This window comes from Xenopus laevis, chromosome 4S, assembly GCF_017654675.1.
Source record: "Xenopus laevis strain J_2021 chromosome 4S, Xenopus_laevis_v10.1, whole genome shotgun sequence".
NCBI lineage: Eukaryota > Metazoa > Chordata > Amphibia > Anura > Pipidae > Xenopus > Xenopus laevis.
Window position 1 is genome coordinate 98156021 of NC_054378.1, and position 25781 is coordinate 98181801.

Here is a 25781-nt window from a genome sequence, read left to right on the forward strand (position 1 = left end):
AATGCACTTGAGAAGAAAGAGCTGAGCCACTTGTCAGAGCATCTGATACCAGGCACAGTCATTGTGACTTCAAGGCAGGCTGCATGCCAACCCGTCAGGGTCTCGCTCTGTGTGCAAAAACCACTGACAGACTAGTATGTACCATGCCTTGCAGACACAACACATTTCATTCTTGCAGCCGTGCCTGGACTCTTCTGCTTCAGCAAAAGAAGAGCTGCCTTAGAATAGCTGCTGACGTCACATAGGTGTCAATTGGCAACCACTGTGACAATGAACGATGTGTCCCCTTCTGTGTCTGCGCCAGCTATTTAACTGCCTGCTTCACTTTCAAGTTCAAAGTATCTAAGCGGTGGCACTTTCACAGCCAGAGAAAGAAGGCAGTCAATGAGATCTGCAGAGTAAGGGCAATGGGAGACTTGTAGTAACGGGGGATAACAATCCTAGACACTGGAGGAGGTATGAATATTGCCTGACATGACAGCAGTTTTCCTATCACCGTTTGTCAGATGGGGCTGTTTAAACAGGGCTGGCCCTTGTTCAGACAGTCACCTTTATAGTCCATTACATATTTGCTCATTGAAGACCTTTTGGGTCTGCCAAATTCATGGATAAAAAAAGAAATCCATGTCTTTTTTTTTTATACTATTTTTTATACTATGGTGAGGATTTATTACTACTTATTATGAGTTTAGGGCTAGTGGTTGGACAGGTCCAGTGTTGCACAGAAGAATGTCACTGTGAGCACTTGATAGTGAACTGCACAGACAAGCAGATGGAAGAGTTTCCCACGGCTATCCCAATGGACACCAGGCAGCTGGTTCTAACTCGCAATAATCTCACATATCTTCCTTCTGTGGAACTAAACCTCTTGATTGAACTGGTGTACTTAGACTGCAGCCGCAATATGCTGGGAGATTATTTGGAGGCTACGTTCGTTGCCTTGCCCTTGGTTTACCTGGACCTGAGCCACAACAACATATCCAAAATAACTGCAAATACATTTTATCTTCTCACCAGCCTCGTAGTTTTAAAGATTTCGGACAACCCCAATCTGCAAGAGATTGAGAAGGACTCCTTTGCCAACAATACAGGGCTACGGCACCTGGACCTGAGTCGAACAGCCCTGACCTATCTGGATGTGAGTACAGTGAGCTCACTGCCAAGTCTACGGACACTAGGCCTCAGCTTTAACCCTTGGGACTGTTACTGCCCTCTGAAAGAATTCCTCAAGTGGGCGATGGAGACTGAGCTTTACTTCATAGGTGAGTCTGCTATATCATATTGTTAGAATTTTCTTATATTTTATACAGATCGGTGGAAATGGTGCCATATTAACAAAATATACCAAAAGTGTCCAGCCCAGGTCTCGGTGCTCTTACAGGCCATGTATTGGGTTTTACAACAAGAATCGCTTATGAATTTGTTTACACAGCTCCAGGCCAGGTGCATCCATGTTTAGATAGTACTGGCAAGCCTGTGGAACATGGCAATGAGAAACAGCAAGTAATAACTGCTTAAATAACCATTTTTTTATTGGTGTTCAGTGATCATGAATTTGAGTTTACCAAAACAGAGTCTACATACAGTCCCAAAAAATGTGCATGGTGTCGGGTTTTTTTTTATCTTTTCAGGCCTAGAGCTGGACAACACTATATTAATATATTACTAGATAGTTATTCTAGGTATTAATTTATGATGATAGTTCCAGGTTTCCAATAGCAGGTTACATTAATAGGTGCACCAGACTTGTGCCCAGTGAATTGGATGCATATGTAGTTTTGACACAACCCACTCTTTAATTTGCACCAGATTTCCATCAATACGTATGTGCAGCTGCATTGGGCACATTTGTGGTGGACACAGCTGTGAATGCATTTAAGAAGAAAGAGCTTGGCAACTTGTCCGAGCATCTAACAATGTGAATAACTCTGGAATTACGAGAAGAACGCTGCGTAAAACATAGGACAATTTTAATCCAGAATTGCACTTTGCATACCACAATTGAATATATAAATTATACCTTGTAGGTTATTGCTGTCTCTGCATGGAGTTTACTTCAAATTCTCCAGTTTCCACCCATTCCCCAAAAGCAAACAAATGAAACAAACCCTGGTCTGTTGGATGAATGATATAGGGGTCTTGGCTTCTGAGCTCCACTGGGCAGGGATTGTTGTGACTGATGGACAATCGCTGTAAAGCTCAGTGCAATGTGTCAGTGCTATATTAATAAAGGACAACAAATGGTGATCAATGGAACCTTCTCTTTCTGCCACATACATATTCTACTTTAGCTTTATCTCTAAACAGATTTTTTTTTCAAGTAATCACATGTATATTGGGGGCACATTTACTTAGCTCGAGTGAAGGAATAGAATAAAAACTACTTCGAATTTCGAAGTGTTTTTTTGGCTACTTCGACCTTTGACTTCGAATCAAATGATTCGAACTAAAAATCGTTCGACTATTCGACTTTTCGAAGTACTGTCTCTGAAAAAAAAACTTCGACCAACTACTTCGCCAACTAAAACCTACCGAGCATCAATGTTAGCCTATGGGGAAGGTTTTTTTGATCGAAGGAATTTCTTTCGATCCATGGATTAAAATCCTTCTATCTTCGAAGTCAAAGGATTTAACTTCGATAGTCGAATATCGAGGGTTAATTAACCCTCGATATTCGACCCTTAGTAAATGTGCCCCTAAGAGTTGTTGTTTATACACTGGGGCAATTGTTCTTTTTTTGACAAACTATAATGTGAAAAAACCTTATGGATAAAACTGTTATAATGCTACGTTGTACATAGCAATGTTTTGAGTATAGCAGTACGCAAGTTTATAGATACCCATATGCCTTGCATTTTATAATGTTAGAGAGCTGATTGGTAGCTATTACATGTACATGTTAAATTGTATGTTGGGGTTATATAACAATCACATGACTATATTAAATACAAGCAGTATAACAGGCTTTTCAATCTGATGAGTAAATTGAGCTTCCCCCTGGTATTTTCCTGTCTCTGATACTCAGATGATATAAAACATGCAGGTTGTATTCAGGAGCAGACATTTATTAATGGGCTTACGTGTAATTCTGTACAGGCTGTCAAAAAAGCCTGTCTGGAAAGTCAACTAAGATAAATAGTTAAAGTCCATCAAGTTCAACCCCTCCAAATGAAACCCAGCATCTATACACACATTCACACTGACCCCTCCAATGACTTTCGACAACTTGTTATCTACAAAAACCCCTAGATCCTTCTCGGTTAAGGAAACTCCCAACACACTGCCATTAAGGGGCAGATTTATCAAGGGTCGAAGGGAATTCGAGGGAATTTTAGAAGTAAAAAAATTCGAAATTCAAAGTAATTTTTTGGATACTTCGACCATCGAATAGGATACTACGACTTTGACTTTTAATTCGATTAGAAGTAAAATACTTTGAATATTCGATAATTCGATAATCGAAGTACTGTCTCTTTAAAAAAAACTTCTACTTCAATACTTCGCCAAATTAAACCTGCCGAAGTGCTATGTTAGCCTATCGGGACCTTCTAGAGCAGTTTTCTAAGTTTTTTGAAGTCGAAGAAAAATCGTTCGTTCAATCGCTGAAATCCTTCGACCCTTGATAAATCTGCCCCTTAGTGTATAACTTGCATTTATATTATTTTTTCCAGTTTTCTGCCTAGTTTTCCAATTTAGTCAAATCACTATGCAAAGTGGCAGTCACCTGCATGGAGACTATAGTTTTGCACACATCAGCAAAATAGAAGCAGTACTTTCACCTCCAGCTCATTAATAAACAAGTTAAAGAGCAAAGGACCTAGTACAGAGCCCTGCGGTACTCCACTAACAACACTGGTCCAATTAGAAAATATTCCATTTACCACCACTCTTTGTAGTCTATCTTTTAGCCAGTTCTCTATCCAGGTACAAATATTATGTTCCAGGCCAACATTCCTTAATTTAACCAGTAACCTTTTGTGTGTCACTGTATCAAATGCATTAGCAAAGTCTAAGTAAATCACATCCACTGCCTTCCCATAATCGAAGTCCCTGCTCACCTTCTCATAAAAGAAAATTAAATTAGTCTGACAAGATCTATTACACATAAAACCATGCTGGCACAAACTCATAGTATTATGATTTGAAATTAAGTCAAGTATTTTATCCCTTAATACCCCTTTGAAAAGCTTTCCTACCACTGACGTCAGACTAACCGACCTATAGTTTGAGGCTGAGAACGGGATCCCTTTTTGAATAGAGGCACCACATTAGCAATTCACCAGTCTCTCGGCACTAGGCCAGACCTCAATGAATCCTGAAAAATTAAGTAAAGAGGTTTGGTAATCACAGAGCTAAGCTCACTAAGTGCCCTGCCGGACCTTTGTTTATCTTAACATGTTCTAGTTTTTTGAATTTCCTTCTGTGTGAACCATTTATCATTAATTGTATTACTAGAACTGAGACTGCTAAGAAGGAAACCTTCATTATCTGGTTCCTCATTTGTGTAGACAGATGAAAAATAACAGTTCAGAATCTCTGCTTTTTTTCTGTTCTGATCAACCAGCTGACCCCCTCTGATATTATGGGTGATATGGGGTTAAAGAACTGCTTGATGCTTCAAACTCATATTACAGAGTGACAAGGGGTTAAAAGCCCTCTAGAGATATAGGGGTCAGTAGCTATATACAAACTTTGCACCAAGACATAGGATAGGGAAACATAACTGCTACAGACTAACACTGCAGAGAGATATAGGGTTACTTTACTGTAATGCTCACATTTTGTATAATACTCCACACTCACACTGCAGAAAGACACAATGGCTAATAAATGTATAACACTAGTGGCATTAATTACTCATTAAGAAGGTACTGTTAAATATATAGTGAATAAAGTACCCCCTTTTGTAAAATATAAGGATATTATAAGTTACCGAGGAGTTTCATGACCATATAAAAACACGAGGCCGAAGGCCGAGTGTTTTTATACAGGTCATGGAACTCCGAGGTAACTTCTAATATCCTAATATTTTACAACTGGGGGTACTTTATTTATTATAATACACAAATTTCAATGAGTCATGTGACACTCACCGTTTATAACTGATGACATCAGAACTCACCGTTTATAAGGATATAATTTACAGGATATTCTTGGCTTTTGTGTATTATATAACTCTTATGCACATATTTCTTACTAATGCTGAGCCCTGACGTATGATACAGAATGACATGTGGTTTAGATTAAAATGGACTTTTAGAGGAGATATACGTGCAAAGAAGCAACAATGCTTTATGCCCAGTCATGGGTATGGATGCAATTGGATTATCCTTTTGGTAACATGATTCAGTCGTTGTGCAGATAATTGTACACACCATGTTGCATACTGGGAGTTGTTCTTCAGTAGCTACTGTTCTATACCTAATTTAATATTTCTACTGCACTGAATTTACTATAGGTTTACATTTTTGAAATTTAATTTGGCAGCTTCTGCCTAGAAGACACGCTCTAGTTCCATCATTAAAGGGGAAATATCACGAAAATGAAAATTTAACATAAGCTTCACCATACTGAAATACAAAACATTCTAAATACAATCAATTAAAAATTCTGTACTCTTTTTGAAATAATCCAGTTTATCTTCACTATTCCTCTCTCAGCATCTGTTTCTCCTCATTCTCTCTTCATTCAGGAGTTGGGTGTCAGATGAATGATCCAATATATCTTATGGGGGGTTTCTTTTCTGAGGAGATGTATGAGAGCTCACTTAAATAACTGATTCCAGTACAAACAAAATCTAACAAAATAACTAACTTTTGCACAAATTCTGCATGTAGAGAGAAAAGAGAGAGAGATTTTTTTAGTGATTTTAATAGTGTGAGCTCTAATACATCATCTAGGATAAAGAAGCCCCCCTATAAGATATATTGGATCATTCATCTGACACCCAACTCCTGAATGAAGAGAAAATGATGAGAAACAGATGCTTTAAGTGCTGCTGGCTATTCTGAGTGGGTGAGACAAGAGGGTGCTATCTTCATGTTCTTTGTTCATATCTTATGGAAGAAATGGCAAAGATCATGTTTATTAGACTTTCTTTACCAACCACTGTAAATAACACCACATGAATCTGGGCATGACAAGCCAACATATCTATGCATTCGGCATGGTCTACCACACACTACAGTACAATGAAAAGTGACTATTTTACTAAACAGTAGTATAAAGATGAGTTTTTCATGTGGGACTTTGATAATGGCACAGCCAGATGCATTCATAAGCATGTAGAATACAAAAAAATCCCTTTGCTGTTCCATAATGCTGTGTATGTCTTTATGCAGCTTTGTGCCTAAGTTGTTTATTTTGAAAGACATTAAAGTGATACTGACACTAAAAAGTTATTATTCAAAATATGAATGTACATCAAAAGTTACGATGTTGATCGTTTTTCACTCATAGATGTAACGTTCACGTTATCAGGAACCATACACTCAAATGCACAGGGGATCCCTGTGGATTCCGGTGTTCACCGACTCCCTTTTGGGGCCCCGGGCTTTCTGCTGTGGAAACCAACAAGGAAAAGTGCGTAACAAAGAACAAGTCCATAAACGAGGTACCGAAAAGGATTTAGAGGAGGCGTGGTCGAGAATCAGGCAAAAAGTTCAAGGCAAGCGGCATGAATCGAAGTCAAAGGTCAGGCAGGATATCAAAGTCAGAAAATATGCTTGGGCAGGATCAGTAAATTGAAGCCAGCTTGGGCACTCACAAAATTGTGAACTGGGCTTTTAAAGATGAATTGGCGCCAAAGATTCAAATGTGGCGCACATTAGTGATGTCAAGACGCTCAGCATCAAACGCCAGCGTCAGAAAGGCCCGCACCCGGAAGTGCACGACTGCACACCTGAGCAGGCAAAGAGGCACGCCGGGAGGTAAGAGAAGAGGCAGATCTCCCGGCGCGTCTTACAATAGAGCTGCATTTGTAAGTAATTGTTTCTTGAAGTTCATAAACCTGACTGTTTTGCCAACCTGACTGTCCCATCTCAACCTGTCAGTTAGAGTTTTTAATAGGAACAGACTGCTGAAGCTCAAATATGGCAGCCCCCTTATAGAGGAACATGGGGGACTAGATGTGTAATGTAAAAGCATCTGCAAATACTTTGATGGCAAAATTATAGATAGAACAAACACCCATGTATTTGACCTAACTGTCAAACGACACACATTTAAAAGTTATTAAGTTATGGCATTTTCTCTTTAGGTATAAACTTAAACTGTAGTATAATGCTGTCCATGTAATCAGCTGATTAACATCGTATGGCCCATGAAGCTCATGGGTAGGAAAGGGGACATAAATTACAATTTAGGGCCTTTGTTTCAGTCAGCAATGAAATATTATTAAATAATTACATATTAAAGATATTTTTGGCTAGTGAGTCCATTAACAAAAATCAAATTACAAAGACATAGGTGGAAATTCACAAACTGGTGTCTGCATTACTCTGGGGTAGAAACGTTAAACAACTACTAAGCAATTAGTGCTTACTGGTCAACTGCAGTAAGGCTAATGAAAAAGGCATTCTCTTTATTTGCTATGGGTTACTACTCTATAATAAAACTTATCTCAGTTTAGTGAATCCTCCATACCGTTTCAGAGCAGTCTCTAAGCATACTACATGATATAAGCTGATCTGTGGCACCTTAGGGAGCAGTGACTGAACATACAGACACCATCCTCATATAAAAGGGAATCTACTGTTACAGGCTGTGGTGGTTCCCCTGGGGTAACCTGATGACTAGTAATATACACAGGGATTCTGCCTGGACACTCTGCTGCTTTATAAATACCTTGGGGGAATAACAATGACAATATAAAGGTTAGTATGCAGGAGGAACACTGCACGGTTCCTAGGAGTCTAGGGGTGGAAGAAAGGATCATCCAGCTAGAAAGGATGACCCCTTGCTGCCTTGACTCTGGCACAAATTTAGATTGATGGTGGCACAGAGAACTGGATTAGCCAAGGAGAAAGGAAGATAGATTGAAAAAAAATGAAGTACATAGCAGAAATTCTGTGACAAACTGTGAAATGCAATGAATAAAAGCTATTTATATAGCACCAACATATTGTGCAGCTCTGTACAACAAATTTATACGTCAAACATACAGTACATATAGTGACCAACACACCAGGTTTATATAGATGAAAAAATAAAGAATGTCTAGCACAGTTTAGTCTATATAATCACATTTTGGGAAAGTCCCAGAAGCTAGTATAGGTATGGGACCTGTTATCCAGAATGCTCAGGACCTGGGGTTCTCCAGATAAGAGGTATTTCCATAATTTGGGTCTCCATACATTAAGTCTACTTAAACATCATTTAAAAATGAATTAAACCCAATAGGCTGGTTTTGCTTCCAATATGGATTTTTTATATCTTAGTTTAAATCAATTACAAGCTACTGTTTTATTATTACTGAGGAAAAGGAAATCCTTTTTATAAATTTGGATTATTTGGATTTGGGTTTCAGGATAACGGATCCCATACCTATTGTAACAGTTCACTGTATCTGTTTAACAGGGCAGTGCACATCTTTCCTAAAAAAATTTTTTTTTAAAAAATCCACTTTTTTATAATTTTCACCATTACTTTATTTTAATGTTTTCCCCATAATAAAATACTAGAAAGTCAATTGGTTTGTTTTTCCAATGAACTGTACACAGGGTAAGTAGCTGCAGCATTTAAGGTAAGGGACATCTTATTATACAGAGGTCATATCTGTAGACTGGTAATTCTTTTTATCAGCTTCTCCTCTGCAAAACAGGAAGAGACAGGAAGTACTAAAGTGGAAGTGGTTTAATTTTTTTTCTATAGTGCAAGAAATAACAAAAAACATAGATATTTCTTAATTGAAAGAATAGGCAAAAACTATGCTCAGTACAAGCCCTATTCATTCAGTTCATGGTATGTATTGTTTGAACTTGGCCCTGGCTTGGTGTCTGTGCATTGTTTAATACAAGAATTGTACCTTCTGTCCTCAGGCACAAAAAGCTCAGTGATCATAAAGTACTTGAGGAAAATCGGAGGCAAATGATTACATTGCTCAGCACCCTTTCTGCAAATGCAACACATGTTGTTAGGGCATAAAACCTGCTAGGGGGCAGTGTCCTGCTAATGTTTTTTTACATACAGTGGCCTGAAATGTGATGTGAGGAGAAGGCATCTGTGATCCGTGCACACTATCTATACTGCCTGCTCTCTACAGCCTTCAATTTGGGAGAAAAAAACTTTTCTCCAAATTCAGTTCTTTTTTTTCTATAGACTTCGAGGTGTCACTTGATAAACACTATGATAAGTTTTTCTGAACTGAGTTGCATTCGAAATTGAATCTCGCCCGGGAGTTTTTATGTGATAAAACTGAATTGAATCTGGACAAATATTTGAATCCCAGGGGGTTGCAGGGCTGCAACCAAATATTTTCATTAATCCTGACAGTAATTTTAAAGTAAGTCATTTTTAATTTTTAAATTTAAAGTGGGATTTTAAATGGGATGCATACTCTGCATTACAGTACAGACATAGTAAATATTTAGGATCATTTTTATTTTTTTTGGCAAATATATACTTCCTTCAGCAACACGTGGTATCATTAACTAGTAATGTGTAACAAGGTTAGCAAATTATTACTTGTGCATGAAATTACATTAGAGAGCCAAACCAAATTTCCAAATACTGGGACCAAAGTTCACGGTTAAAGGGAAACTAAAGGCTTTTTTTATGCTAAAAAGACATTAAAAGCCTGAAGATTGTTGCAAGTGGGCAGTGGAAAGGTTAATTGGGATCATAGATCCACCAAAATTCTCTTGCATAGGAGCTACCAATTCCCTGTTTTGGGGCTCTGGATGAATGGAGCCAGGCCTGGACTGGCAAACTGTGCACTGCTGGGCTGCTGTAAGATGCCATAGACATTGACTATTTATTGAGCTAGTGGGGGGTTGTTTGGGCCTCTGTGTACTTGAAATGCCAGGGCATAGTTTGAATCCCAGTCCAGATGTGGACGGAGAAGCACTTTTTCTCAATGTACAATACTGAAAGTTTACTGCTCTTTCTGTCAGCAGTTAGTGGTGTAACTAGTTGTTTCCACTGATCCACATTTCCACTTGAGCCACATAAGATAGATATTGCTGATTCAAACAAAAAAATATTGTTTTTACCTGTGTACAATAAAAAATGGTAAATCAAATTAAAACAAATGAAAGACATTTCTTTGCCTAAGCCTAAGAATATTACCTGTGTTGTCTGATGGTGATCTTTAATACACCCGAAGTAGCAGGGAAAGGGCTTGTGCCATCTTTTAGTATAGCCTCAGGGTGACACAGAGAATAAACGACAAACCTCTGAAATTGAAACGTTTAATAAATTGTAGTTAAAAATAAGTCAAGCATATGTTATTTTCCATGAAATATAGAATAAAGTGTGTGCACTGTTAGGAGTATGTCAGCACATTCTCTATACACAGATAAAAAAAAAAGCTTGGAATATATAGGAGATAAAAAGAGAGAGATAGGGACAGAGAAGAGTGACAGAGGACAGACACTAACAGAGGACTTTGCACTTTGTATAACCCAATTGACCATAAACAGCACCAGGTTTTACAGTTTAACAGCCTATTGGGGACATGAATCATTCAATATACAATTCTTTTAGTTTTCCCTGTAAATGAGAGACAATGTGATTCCTTTCTACAGGGAACTGATACTCTAGGTCTAATATGCCAAAGCAAGCAAGCAATGATGTGAACCAAGCAAGGAGCTACTGGCTGAAACATTACACACACACCTAAAATAATGAAGATTTAAAGGTGAACAAATGGTACACAAATAATTAAATGTCCATAGATTGGCCTCCTTATGGTATCCTAAAATGTTTATTCCGAACCATTAAAATAATGGATTACCAATCTAGAGCGAGTGTCTGCCTATCCCTTTTCAATTGCAGCTACCATCTTGACTTGCCTTGTTATTTCTTCCCTCTGCATATAATTGAGTATGCCGTGCACAATATTGGTCCTCTCTCTGACCCTGAGCATGTCTTCATCTCTTACATGTCCAAGTTCAAAACCAAAGGCTGCCCACTCACTTAGGCTTAGGAACCTAGCATCAACTAAGGTGCTATATTGGTGCTGTGGCTAATACGGGTAGACCTTGGAGGACCAGCGATGTTGCATGGGCTTCCCGTGTGATTATCTGTGTGATATTGCTGAAGCCCAAGAAATGAAAATGGATGGTGTATATATGAGGCTTATGCTTGTACTGATGTGCATGCTCTCACTTAAGGCAGGTATGTGAATTCAGAAATAGGAAGTAGGTTGACAACCTAACTCCTAACAGAGATGCAACAGAAAAGCAAAGATTCTATACCAGTTTATTATATGGCTTAGTTCTGATGGGCACAATAGTCAACTGTTATCTTAAAGTAAGGAAAAGATTCATTTGACGCCCATTCACATATAATGTTTTTAATATGCTTCTGGTGTCATGGTAAGGTTTTGTTACATAGAAATTAATGTTTTCATAGCCATAAGGTATTCCTATGAGAGAAGCCTAAAACTTCAGGGGTGGCAAATTTGCTGCCATTATCTCAACTCCCAGGTACACATTGCTCTTATCTACGTGGGCACATGTGCCATAGAGCAGATTCTTAGGTTCTTATGGTACCGAATATTTGTCCAACTTGAATTGTTCAAAGGGATTCTTGGAAGCCAAGAGAAAATGTTTTGTGCAGTAGTCTAAAGAAAAGAAGACAGGTGCATTCTTACTGTGTATTGCCTAACAAACTGCAAGACCTCATTGTCTTAGGAATTCATTCTTCTATTGAACATTCAAAGAGTAAGTGGCAAAGCCGAGCTATAAACATCCAGGTGACTGTGCTTCACATGTTCTTTTTCAGGCTGATATTTTAATTTAAAGCCAAGACAGGTGGCAGTGCAGGCGGTTCTCTGCTGAAAAATACTGGTGGAAAATACACCCTATGCAATAGTCCTGAAATTTACAAAGAAAGTACAAAATGCAACATATAATTTTTGGAAGCAAGGTGCCATGCTTTTTTAACCAGCAAATTTCCAAGACTTTCTATGTGGGTACCACAACTTGCATGCAATGCACCATATGTGTTGTATAATTTTCACTTGTATTTGTGATGAAAAGGTGTCATTTTCATCATTAGTGCCCCATTTACTTGCTGCAAGACAGGTGCAGCTACCGATGTAACCCACTAACATTTAGAATTATCGCCAGATGAATGTACTTTATGTGTTAATCATCAGAACATGCTGTAGGGGTTCATAGGAACTCACCCAAGTTGCAAAGGATTGTGTAGGGAGTATGCACCTTTCTGAACAATGTGCACTCAATTTTGCATTCAAACTAGAAATGTTCACTCCCTAGAGGAAATAAATGTACTGGCTTTATTCCCTTTATACTATGAAAGACCAGGAACCATTTCATTGGGAGGGTAAACGTTCTATTTGGTAGTAGAGTCTCTGTTACTATACTAATACATTCACTTCTTATCAGTGGTTTTGCTTTACATGATAAAGGCTGAGTGCTGTGCGCTACTTGCTGAAATGGAAAGAACACATTCTTAGCATGGATGAGTTGGTATCACCTCTCACTGACAGCTTCTCTTACCATCTTTCTCTTCACTGGGGTAGATCATATGATAAGCTATGTTTTGTCTTTAAATGTCTTATGTTATCAAATAAAGAACACTCTGAGGCTCATTTATAAACACTGGGCAAATTTGCCCATGGGCAGTTACCCATAGAAACTAATCAGTGATTAGCTTTTTAATGCCAGCTGCAAGTAGATCAATGAATGCAACAATTTGTTGCCATAGGATACTGCCCATGGGCAAATTTGCCCAGTGTTGATAAATGAGCCCCAGGTGACCCTGCATGCATTAGAAGTGGTAATAATAATGCAATATTCTGTCCGTATATATGACAGCAACTCTATGTCAGTTTTGTGTACGACTTCATGAGTGCAGGCAAACCCTAACTTGGTGATTCTGTAGCGTAACAAAGTGTTAACCGTTTGTATAATGCCGAAATCTGTATACAAATGAGCCCTTAAAGAAGGACTAAAGCCTAAGTAAATTATGGCTAGAAATTCTTTATTTTTTTATACTGAGAGTATTGTATCAGCCCAAAGGTTCTGTAGTAAAGTTCCATGCCATCATAATTGTCCCAAGTTGGATCTTTGCTTGTGGAACAGCATAAGCTCAGTCTGTTCTGGGCTGCAGTAGGGTAACATCTATCACTGTAGCTGATGCTAAGTGGCTGATAATTATGTATATGCTGCCATGTAATAGCATTTGAAATTAATTATTAATGAGTGAGTGCTCAAGGTAATCAGATAACTTGCCCCTAGTTCTGTGAATGATGGAGAGTAATTGCGGGCATCTTTGGAGGTACAGAATTTCACCACTAAAAAAGAGCGGCCTTGGGTTGGTAATGTTTTGTAGCCACTTAATTGACCATAGCGAGTTGCATGATTAAGGTACTTGGACCAAAAAGTGCTTCTTGCAATTCTGTATAGCTTCTTTATTCGGCTATTTCGTTCTACTGCGCATGCGTCTGCCACAGGAAATTTGAAGATAGAAGAAGCAGGAAGATGAATGCTCCATGGTGCTCACTGGAAGAATCCTGGGACCCTGCTTTCTCCTAATAGATACACCGGCTCAGGGTTTCAGGTCAGTACATACGATCACTTGGGGGTGCCAAACTCAAATTTCACCTCTCTGAAAAGTTACAATAGGCCATTGTGATTGGTTTAGTGGAAGATTTTATATGCCATGGACTTCCAATTCCAGTCAGTTGAATTGAAGAAGCTGCTTGGGTGAGTAGTGAAAAGTCTTTAGTGATTACTTAACAAGTCTAGTTGCTCTAGAATTACTTATACAAGAAAGACTCAGAAAAGGCAAATGTGTTTAATCAGTTCCATTATTGTCTATACAGTCAATATTATGTTCTGGAAAATTGCATTATACTGTAAGTAATAATAAGCATTCATTTACAATGAGTAAACCATGTGAAACAAATGTAATTGCTTTTATTGATGGAGTAAATAGGAACTTGGACAGTGGGGTTTAAGGGATCTTTCTGGTTTATGTCTAAGTTTTCAATGCAGTGAAAAATACACAGCTGCTTTCTAAACTAAGGACTGTTGGTCTTGGTAAAACTGTTCATACATGGATAGAGAACTGGCTACAGAATTATATATATATATATATAGTGAGTGGTTGTCAATCCACATGTCTTGTGGGGAACAATAGAATTCTGTATTGGGTTCACTTTAATTTGTTCATTAATGACTTAAGGTGGCCATAGATGTAACAATTATGATTACAATTTCCAAGAAAGATCATTTATTTCAATAAACACGTGTAGAGCTGAGTCGTCAGATACTGTATACAGGTAGAAACAATAGAATTCTACCTGTATCTGATGATTCAGCACTAGCAATGGCCGATGTCTGTTTGTTGATCGGGCTGGATGGAAAATTTTGATTGGGTACCTTTGAAGGCACCCGATCAAAATTCTCCATCCAGCCCGATCAACGAGCCATCTGATATCCAAGTCTTCTGCTGGTATCGGTTGGCTCGTTTCCCACCATACACACACCGAATATCATACGAAAATTTGTTTTTGTATTATGTAATCTGTGGGTCTATGGCCACCTTAAGGAGAGGTTATGTATGTAACGTGTCACAAAACGATGCAGCCCAGTTAATTCCATCCAGAATTAGATTTTCATGCAAAAAATAAGGAATCTGAACAGCTAAGCAGCAGATTAAATAAATCTTTATAAATATAAGATAATGCATCTGGTGAGTAAAAGTATGCAAATCCATAATGGAGAAGGACCTTGGGGTACTTGTGGATAATAAACTTTGTTGTAGCAAGCAAAAATGGGCATCATTTTGTGGGAGGAGAAAATCATTCTTAACATTTTTCAAAGCACTGTTAAGGTCTAACATCTGGAATATGCCATGCCGTTTGGTCTCCAATGTTCAAATGAGATATTATTGAATCAGGAGAGATATGATAACTATAAATAAATATATACGGGGGCTATATAATATGCTCTCTATTTGCCAATAGGTCCTTCCAGAGGACACAAGGGCACCCATTTTGCTCCCTCATAACAGAGCTATGAACCCATTTTTTTCTCGATTTACCAGATTTTTGGCTCTGTCCCATGGTCACCCGTCACTCTCATGCATTCCCCCAATTTCTGATAATCTCTGATCATTTATAACAAATTGCAGGCAAAAATCCATTGTGCATGTGCAGAGCATTTCAGAGACGTCAGTGGAGCAAAGTGCGCATGACGTCTCTGAAATGGTGCTGCACTCTGCATGCCACACAATAACCCGGTTTCTAACTTTTAAAAGTTGACTGCTCTGCATAGTATTTTAAAACTTTTTTTACAGTGAGAGCTGTGAAGTTGTACAGTTCTCTCCCTGAATGGTTTCACCAGCAGATACATTAGACAGTTTCAAGGAACAAATTCAGGTTCATGTTGCTATGTTGTGTTCAAATTCAGAAGGCTTCAACATACCTGTGCTGAAAAGCTCATATGCATTCAAAAATCAGTCATGCTACATGTGACATTGCCTTACACACAGTCATTTGTACCTGCATTTATAATGCAAAGATTTTTCAGCTTTCCACCCCATAGCAAAGTAAGAGTTAACTAATCTTCCCTATGTTTCTGAATCTGGACCCTGGAAAGTTTAATAAAGTCTACTACACAGCAAAGGTAAAAACGGCAAAATACATGGGTACATGGCTCCAAAACAATGATCCTTCTAAGCTGTGTGCCCATGTATACGCACACAAATTTTAAGGCCAGCACACAGAAGAAATTGTGGTGCGCACAAAAGATTTTGGGTGAGAACACACAGTTTTGTATTTATTCTGACCTGAGCACAAAAAATGTTTGCACACGTTTTAAATGTGCACAAAAGAATATCTTTGTTCACATAGCCAAGAATAAATTAGATAGAATATTGGTCCAAAAGGTAGGTAAGTGTACAAAAAATAAAATTTTATCACTTCTCCATGTTTTTTCCCAATAATGCTTCATGTTACCTTTGCACCAGCCATAAAGTTGCAAGAACTAGGCGGCTGCTATAGGCAAATGCGTGAGCTGAGGCCGGGACCTTGAAATTGGCTCTGGGTTTGGGATACCATACGTGACACTTATTTTGGAGCTAAAATCTGTCTGTGACAAGTGGTTTCCATTAAAGCAAATGAGAGACAACATGGCAGAGATAGCCTGCTTTTTCTTCTAGTGGAGAATGCATGCCATTAGCCAATCACAAGGATTGGCACAGTTGAAAGGACTGATGGTAACATCCTTTGCTTGATGGGGCATTTATAAATGTCACTCTGGGTGCAGTCAAGATACAGAAGAAACAAGATGAAGCAGCTGGATATTACTAAAATACAACCAAATAAAGCACAAATGTAACTTGTTCAACTTAATTCTGGTTAAACTGCATTGACTGTGTCTCTCTCACATTTCAATTCATGAGCTTTTTACAACACTTTCAGCCCATATAGCTAATAGAGCATTGCTTGCAGCTTAATGGCTTTCAAATTAGAGTTAGAAATTCCCTTTGTGATGTGCTAATAGCTAGAAGGTTTACTGGTCACCTTTCCCCTTCCTTCTGTCCCTCTTTGAAGCTAACAAATTAGAAGGGTTTCTCAGGAACACAATGCAAGACAAAGAGTTTGTCTTTCATAGTCGTGTGTAATTGCATCTTCTCGCTTGGAAACAGGTACGCATTGAATACTAGCACTTATCTGCTGGGGTAACGGGTTCATCTGTAACACTTACTATATATCCAGTGACTAGGTCAGTGTTATAGGAACCAGCTCAGATGCTCACACGGTCATGCGAATAAGGGCTCATTGCTTAAAAATAACATCTTCCGTTGATCTTATCTCATTGTATCACCTACTTTATAAACTTTTCACCCCAGCAAGTTGGCCAAAGCGAAAGATTACCTTCTCTAGACGGAGGAATGTGTGCATTGAGCTATAGCTCCTGCAAAGTTATACACCCATCTCATGTTTGCCCTTCAAGAAAGTAGCTATTAGTCAACAAGTCAAGATGGAAAACCTTGAAGACCCTGGAAAATGTAAGAGTAGGAATTATCTGTGCATAGTGCTAAGCGTAATTCAGTTTTTCTAAGCTTTAAACACTTAAAGGGGTTCTTCATCTTTGAATTAACTGTTAGTATGACGTAGAGAGGGATATTCTGAGATAATTTGCATTTGGTTTTCATTTTTTATTATTTGTGGTTTTTGAGTTATTTAGCAGCTCTGCAGTTTGCAATTTCAGCTGTCTGGTTGCTAGGATCCACATCACCCTATCAACCATACACTGATTTGAATAAGAGACTGGAATATGAATAGGAGAGGCCTGAATAGAAAGATGAAGAATAAAAAGTAGCAATAACAATACAATTGTAGCCTTACAGAGCATTTGTTTTTTTAGATGGGATCAGTGACCCCCTTTGAAAGCTGGAAAGAGTCAGAAGAAAAAGGTAAATCAATTAAAAACTATATAGAAGAAAAAATTACAGCCAATGGAAAAGTTGCTTAGAAGGTGGCCATAGACAGGTTTATAAAGTAGCCTTTATACAGGGACTTTCATGTATGGGGCCAACTGATATCTGGCTCAGGCAGGTTAGAAAATCCCATTGGATAAGGATTTCTACAACGTTTCCATTCTTGTAGAACAATCCCCCAAATGCAACACTCCCTTCTCCTATATTTATCAGTTGCTGTTGTGTCCTATGGTAGGCCCTGTTATTGTTGGTCCCTTGAATATGTATACAAGTATCACCTTTGAAAACAAGACTACAATAAAGTTTTATAATTATATCTTTTTTTCCCTGGCACTAACTTACATTGCTTGCAGCTTACTATCTACAAGGGTCCTAATTCCTTCAAGGATGATAACAATTGCAACAGGAGAATTCTAGAAGGCCCACCTGTGAGCATATGAGCTGTACGATTGCAATGTATATTTGTAGTATACAATGCCACTTATCAGGGATAAACAGTGGTCTGGGTGTGTGCTTTGCCCCCAAGGCCAACATCACTGCTGCAGCAGCTTCTTCTGAAAAGGTGTCCATGACTGACACAGGTAAGTAACTGTGGGCGTAGATTAAGTTGGGCGTAGATTTCAATAGGATGACTAGACACAAATTTCTCACATGTCTTCTCAAATAACACCCCTGCTCCAGGTGTAGTATTGCCAGAATTAAGGAATAGAAAACACAGAGCCAGTTAATAATTAGTGAAGCAAAGTGCTAATTAAACACATCATATTAGTCATACGTGATACTGACACTATTCTGCAGAAACCTGGAACTTGTTTATATCACATTTTCAAAAATTAGCATGAAGAAGGCATGATGCTTAATATTTGGGACCTGGAGATTTCCAGATAATGGATCTTTCTGTAATTTGAATCTTCATACCTTACGTTAACTAGACAATTATTTAAAGTTTAAATAAACCCAAAAGGCTGGTTTTGCTATCAATAAGGAGTAAGTATACTGTATCTGGATGAATTACAGGGTACTATTTTTATTTATCATTACAGAGGAAAAGGAAATTTTAAAAAAATCAGGATAAATTGGAGTCTATGGGAGACAGCCTTCCTGTAATTCAGAGCTTTCTAGATAACTGGTTTACAGATAACGAATCCAATACCTGTACAGACCACCTTGTCCACCCCAACTTACTTGTAAATCGCTTTCCTTTTTTATCACTCCTTTGTATGATATAACTTTGAGGTCACACATCTGACATAGCGCTTGAGGTTTATAAAGACACACATCTATTATTTAGTGACTTGTTATGCCACTACATAGAAAATATTTGGTGACACTGTTTTAGCCAGGCATGAATTAATAAAGAACTTACTGTGAAAATAATGACATCCTGTTTCAATTAATATTAACTAGATCTTATAGGAACCCCAAATTGTATGAGCCAAGTCTGACCAAAGGAACACAATGCTCATGGTCAGTCAGTATTACCAGCCTTGATGTTTTCACTTGATAACCTGTCTGGAAACGAAGAGGTTATCTGACAAGGCTTATAAGTCAGCTGATCGGCCTCCAGGTGATAGTGATATAGGATAACTCTGTCTCATAAGAGCATCCGTGTGGTGCCTTGCCATTTGTGTCTGCTGCCTTCACACAATGAGACCTTGTTCCCAGCACTATGGGGTAAGACAATAACATTTTCCTTGTATACGATTTGCCACTGGCGCATGCAAGAGACTGGGGCAAATATATTTCCTGCCCTTTTTCCCACTGTGTATGAAAGTCAGGTAAGCAACATGCAACAAACTCTCTATCCTTTCTATTAGATACACAAAAGATCTGCTTCACGCTTCTACATTCAAACCCAGAAAAACAAAGGGATCTGGGGGGAAGGTGTTGAGGGCCCACAAATTGAGATTGAATGGAGGCTTTTTATAGCAGGCAATGAAGAGAATGTGAAGATGGGCAGGGTAACGTGTACATTGTAATGTGGTATTTCTTCTGCAATATATTAAGGATGGGTAGAACCTATTATTATGTAATACAATATTTACATATATGAAAGCAGACTCCTGACCTACCTCAGTCTGTTTGGATGAACAACTGAAGAAATGTGCTTGTATTACACAGATAAATAGATATGAATGTTGCATTAGAACAAATCCTGTGCACAAAATAAGGTGAAAGAATTCATTGATTACAGTTAGTTATTAATATGTATTTTGTTCTTCAAGCTTGGCAGCTTTTGGAATGGCTACCACTTAGCACCTCCACAATCACGTTTTCCATCTTTTTATTTTTATTTTACCTTTTGTGTCATGTTTTATCCTCTCAGTTTTGCTGGGTACTTCACGTCTTAGATATACATCTGCAAGGTGGCAGTCAATTACCCCCCCCCAAAAAAAAAATCTGCCTTTACTTTGTGTGATATTGTTATATATTTTTTGTGAATTTCCAGCACAAATAACTTGGAGTCTCATGCAGTCAATATTGAGCGTGTGTGTGAAACGTACACCTTTAAAAAGCCTTTAAGAACTGGACCCCTTTTTTGGAGTATAAAATATGCTCTCTGTAAAAAAAAGGGGAAAGAGTGTAGAATATATTAGGAGATGATAGTTTAGTAGCAGTGGGTTTGGCTGAGCTAGTCATTTTATAGTATTGGAGGAGTGTAAAATATTGACTATAGCCTTTTTTAGCCAAACATAGCGGCTCTCATGATTTGAGATCAATGTAGTCTTGTTTTATGTTAAGATAAACAGACTCAGACATGAGGATACCCTCCCACATGGTTTCTATTGTGTTTATAACACTATCACCAAAGTCAGGAGGGGATATGGTCTGATGGTCTAGACCAGTGTTCCTCAACCATTGGCTCTAAGCAACCCTTTGGCTGTTGATCCCAATAGCCTCAAATTTGGGAGGCTAAACTTCCCTAATCTTTATACACAGTAACAATCAATTGATATATCATGTATAACCACGTGCTGGCACTGAATTAATTTGGATTTGGAGTTGAGCACGTGATTATAACAAGATTAAGCAATTCTGGCAAGGAAGTGTGGGGTTTTTACTGCTATTTCTTATTCTAAATAATCTTGTTGGGTTTATATACATCTACACAGCCTTGAATTATGGAGTAAAAGTGAGTGAATACTAATTACAAGAGAATTGTTTATCAATTGTGTACATTATGCTTTATGGTTTCTTATGTTTTCTTTTCCCAGTGTAAAGTGGGAGATTGAGCCACATACACTGAGCTCCTCAATTACATTCTCTACTGCCTGTGTTCTGAGGTATAATATATAACCAATTCGTCATATAGAAAGGAATGATACAGAAGAATTAGGGATGCAATGAATTCAGGATTCAGTTCAGGATTCGGCCAAGTTTCAGTCTTTTTTCTGCACGATGCCTGGCTGAACCAGTTCCGAATCCAAAAAAACATTTGACTTTTTGTCACACAAACAAATCAAAAAATGTTCTCTTCTTCTATTTTTCTGTTTTCCCCTCCTCCCCTATTTACATATGCAAATTAGGGTTTGGATTCAGTATTCAGCTGAATCTTTCACAAAGGGTTTAGTTGAATTCTAAAATAGTCGATTCGGTGCATTCCTAAGAATAAGTGCTAAAGTGGAAGGATTATAACTCTTTTACAGTGATTCTACTCCCATGGAGTGAGAGAAAGCCTAAATGTTCAGTAATTGTTTTTTTAATTAGTTGAAAATCATTTTTAACACAGGCCCTACAAAGTGGCATCCTTTTGAGCCTTGCATACAAGTATAACAGAAAAGCCAAACTGCATTTTATCTGTACCGTATTCATCAAGAGTAGAAGTTGCACTTTGAAAAATAAAACCTTATACAGGCTTATCTAAGAATGCTGGTACCTGTAGTTCACAATTTCTGAGTGACAACCCTCATGTTAACAGGACAGTAAAGATATATTGGATTACACAACTACACGAAACAACAATGCAGATTAAATGGCACCAAGGCATAAATACTTTATGGTTCTACATACATTCGATCCGGACCGAAGCTTCGCTACAATGAGCTTGTGGACACTTGCTCTTCATTTTACATATACAGAGTAGGCCTTCTAAATGTTTTAGTGTGGAAAACTGTTGTTGCTTTACTCTTTAGCAAAGCCTAGCCAGTCTTTTGTGTTATTTATTTTTCATAGATGTAGAGGTTTGGATGTCAAGAGGGGTTGTCATTTCCTTGTGCCCGATCAACGTTAGCTCTAATAGGGGGACCCTTGTTCTTGACTGATTATAGGGGTCAATAAATGTGCAAAGAACAAATGCAAGCCACCATGTTTTTTCATAATTTACACTCTGCCCCAATATCAGCACCTTCGGCAGGTCCATGCGCTGCAGAATTGGGCTGTGCCCCCCCTCCCCCATAAACATGGCACTGCTTGCATTTGGCAAGGCTGTATTCACGACTGTGAGGCGGTAGGGGCAAGTAATGTAAAATGTAAGGAAGCACCAGCATGCCCGGTACTGTCTTCCCTGTGGTGCAAGAAGCAACACTAAGAGGTGCAATTTTGCTCCCCTTTGTAGTGTAGCACTTGTGTCCAGGCCATTGTAAGTGACACCTAATGTTTTAAGTCTAGATAATAGCATTATTCAGCAATCAAGGCAATATTGATATTAAAGGGATGTGACTCCTGTGACTTCCTTTCAAGTTACAGATCTGAAATCGCTTCACTTTAACAAGAAGCCAATAGGGGTAATGGTCTTATGGTCTAGAAACACTGTGGGATATATTTATCAAACAGTGAAGTCAGAGATTGCCACAGTCCTCTAAAGTTCATCCTTTGATAAATACGCAATTCAAAATCCCATCGAAATGAATGGAGAATGGCGGAATTTCACTCTAGTGGACTGTGATGATCTCTAACTTCACTCTTTGATATATATACCCCTGTTGCGGAAGAGGTATGGTCTAACTGTGCCATATACAGCCAAACTGTGCCATATATAAATGTGGGTCTTATTATGGAAACAACTTGCAACGTTGTCTTTCATATGCAGAGAGACAGTGGCTCCTTAGATAAGGCTAATCCACCAATGCCTTGAATCTCTGGAGAAATAACAAACCGAAATAAAGATATATTGAACATAACACTGGCCAAATTGAGCCAAATGTTTCCTGCGTAGGAATAGTGTAAGGTTTGTAAGACAAACTGAGGAAACAGAGTGACCTTTTTGTAACCTCTGCTTCCTAACTCATGCTATCAGGTCAGGAATTGTTGTTATTGTTGTTTCCATTATGCTATTCAAACTTATTACCTGTGTGTAATGTGCACACTAACGGGCACAATTTGCACTCATTAGTAAGCTTCGTGTTTGTACATACATTAGTAAATGAGCCCAGTGGTGTTTAAATCTGCTGAGCAGATGGGGGGGGGGGCAGACGATTACAAAAGAAAATAGGGGCAAAACAAAAGTGCAATGGATCTCACCTTGAATTGCACATTATTTGAATTTAATATAGAACTACCTAGTGAATGGCATCAATATGCACAACATTTGCATCCATTTTAGCTCTAGCAGAGATGAATGCAGGGTTGGTCTGGTGGGGCCCCCTCCAGGTCCCCTACCGAGTCAGGCCCCCAGCGGTGTCCCCTGCTGAGCCCGGCAACCTGCCGAGCCGGGCAACTTGCCATATTGCACATGCGCTCTCTTTGTATTTGCCGCAACCTGCTAGATAAAGGGAGGTCGCAGCAGGAAGATGCTGCAGGGAGGTTCGGCAGGGAACGAGATTCTGCTGGGAGATTAGGCAGGGAGCAGATATGGGCCGGCAGGGCCCACAAGAGCCAGGTGCCCATCGGGTTTTTTCCCGGTGCCTCGCCGGCCGAGTCCGACCCTGGATGAATGTTAAACATTTTCCTGTTAAAAGGGACTTGTCACCTTAAGAAATAATTCCAAATGCATTTCTATCATGTTAGTTGGGCAAAATAAACTTTACTTACACTATATTTAATAGTTACATTTTGTTTCCTTCAGTCTTGGAATTACGCAATCACAGCAAGCAGGCAGGTGCCATTTTGTGGACACTGTTATTAAGATTAAAATTTGCTTATCACCCCCAATATCTTGTGTATGCACCAGAATGGGGGACCTAATACCCATTCGCAGTGCCTTACACAATTATAGAGCCTGAGGAGGGAAGGGGAAATTTGATGAGTACAGTGACATGTAGGAATTGCTGGATGGAAAATTAAAGTAATTGACTACCCCTCCTCTATGTCTCAGGCATAGAGGCAGGGCAGTTACTATTTGATTGACAGTTCAGATATTTAAACACCTTTATAACAGTTATGGATGCTTTAATGAAAAAAAGAATTAGTGTTCCATGTTTCATTTGCAAAGGACTTTCATTCTGCAGCTTTTTATGTGTTGGTGAGAGGTCCACTTTAAAGCCAAGCAAACATATGTTGCAATATTTAGTGCTGAAATCCCATAACAAGTTCCTTTTCTCTATGTCTGGCAGATGCAGAAAATATGACGTGTAACACTCCCATCCATATATATGGCCTGCTTCTGAAAGACACAGAACCCCACATCAACCTAATGTGCATTCCCAACCTCTACGAGCGAGACTACCTCTTCCTCGGACTGGTGGGATTTGTCATCTTTGGTTCTGGCACTGTTATAGCATGGCTGACTGGTGTTTGCGTGGTCATCTATGACCGTCTGTGTGGCTCCTCAGATGATGATGAAGACGAAGATGATGAACGTCCTCCACCCCCAAAACCAAAGAAAAAAGAAGAATCAGATGTATAGAAACATGTGTAGATGCCAACAGGGTTCAGCAACACAGCAAATCTGTTGTGCAGCTAAACATAGATAGTGGATAAGAGAATCATCTTCTGATAGATAAAGGAGATAATAAATGGACCTGCTTTGCAATGATTAGCTGTAGTAGCTTGGCTGGAAATCAAACAACTCCAGAACCATATCATGCACTTATATAGAGGTCACTTGGTCAGGCTTCCTATAAACAGGTTAAAATATAGTGAAAACAACTGCAGCTTCATTTTGGTAAATTCAACGATGAATAGATATCATCTATATGAGAGTCCACAGTTTGCACTGAGTAGTTATATATTTAACATAACTGATCACTACAGACAAATGAGCAGCAGCGTGGTCTCATGGTTAGTATTTCTGCCTTGCAGGAACAGTGTGGTCGGTTTATTCCAAACTAGAGTGTTATCATGGAGTTTGATTGTTCTCCCTGTGTCTGTGTGAATTTTCTCACACACTAAAAATATAATACAGCCAAGTTAACTGGCTCCCAATGAAGTTGCCCTTACTTTGTTTGTGCTTGTGGTATTGGCCATAAATTGTAAGCTCTGGTGGGAAAGGGACAGGTGTGAATGTGGAGGAAGAATTTCTGCAAAGCCCCATGCAATTTTTCAACTATCTACAAGAAAGCATAATACTGCCCTTGCCCACCCCAAAACACCTGTATTAATACTATTAAATACTAGCTAATATTAATGAATACCAGGGGGTCAGGGTATTGCGGAGTGGCTTACTCCTGATCAGGAATTTGCTACATGCCTTTCATGCTGTTTTACTGATATCTCACTCAATAAAATTCAGTGAAATATCATTCTAGTACTGTATCCACCCTCACGGTGCTACCATACCTAACCTCATGGTGCTACTATACCTACCCTCACTGTGCTACTGTACATAACCTCACTGTGCTACTGTACATAACCTCACACTGTCTTCTGTTCATTAAGACCTGATTATCAGTTAATTTGGGTTAAAAAAAGATGAACGTCAAGGTCAAACTCTCCAAATGAACCCCAGTGCACATACATGAACTTATTTATACAGATCTATCTACACATTCACACACATATAACTATACATACCAATACCTATACTAACTAACTGTAGGTCTTAAAATCACTTTAGCCTTGGATATAATAATTGTTTAAGAAATTATCCAAGCCACTGTTAAAGACATTAATAGAATTCAACCTCACTGTGAAGAACCACCTACGCTGCTTAAAGTTTAGCTCATCATATGTCTATATCACCCTTCCATTCTCCCTAAAGTTTAGTTGCACATCTTTGCACTCTTTCCAGCTTATTTGTATCCTTCTTAAGGACTGGAGCCAAA

General features: G+C 38.7%; 1 protein-coding gene across 1 annotated transcript; it reads left to right on the forward strand.

Annotated features, from left to right (window-relative positions):
* On the forward strand, positions 1–25781 carry lrrc52.S (leucine rich repeat containing 52 S homeolog). The gene is made up of 2 exons (XM_018261187.2): positions 1–1262; positions 24132–25781. The coding sequence occupies exons 1-2, from the start codon at positions 605–607 to the stop codon at positions 24422–24424; spliced, it is 951 nt and encodes a 316-aa protein (XP_018116676.1). The 5' UTR covers positions 1–604; the 3' UTR covers positions 24425–25781.

What these genes read in the sequence shown, in the direction of transcription:
- lrrc52.S (XM_018261187.2), top strand. Translation starts at nt 605, where the DNA reads ATGGATAAAAAAAGAAATCCATGTCTTTTTTTTTTATACTATTTTTTA. An exon ending in GACTGAGCTTTACTTCATAG is followed by an intron (nt 1,263 to 24,131) that starts GTGAGTCTGCTA and finishes TATGTCTGGCAG; the next exon opens with ATGCAGAAAATATGACGTGT.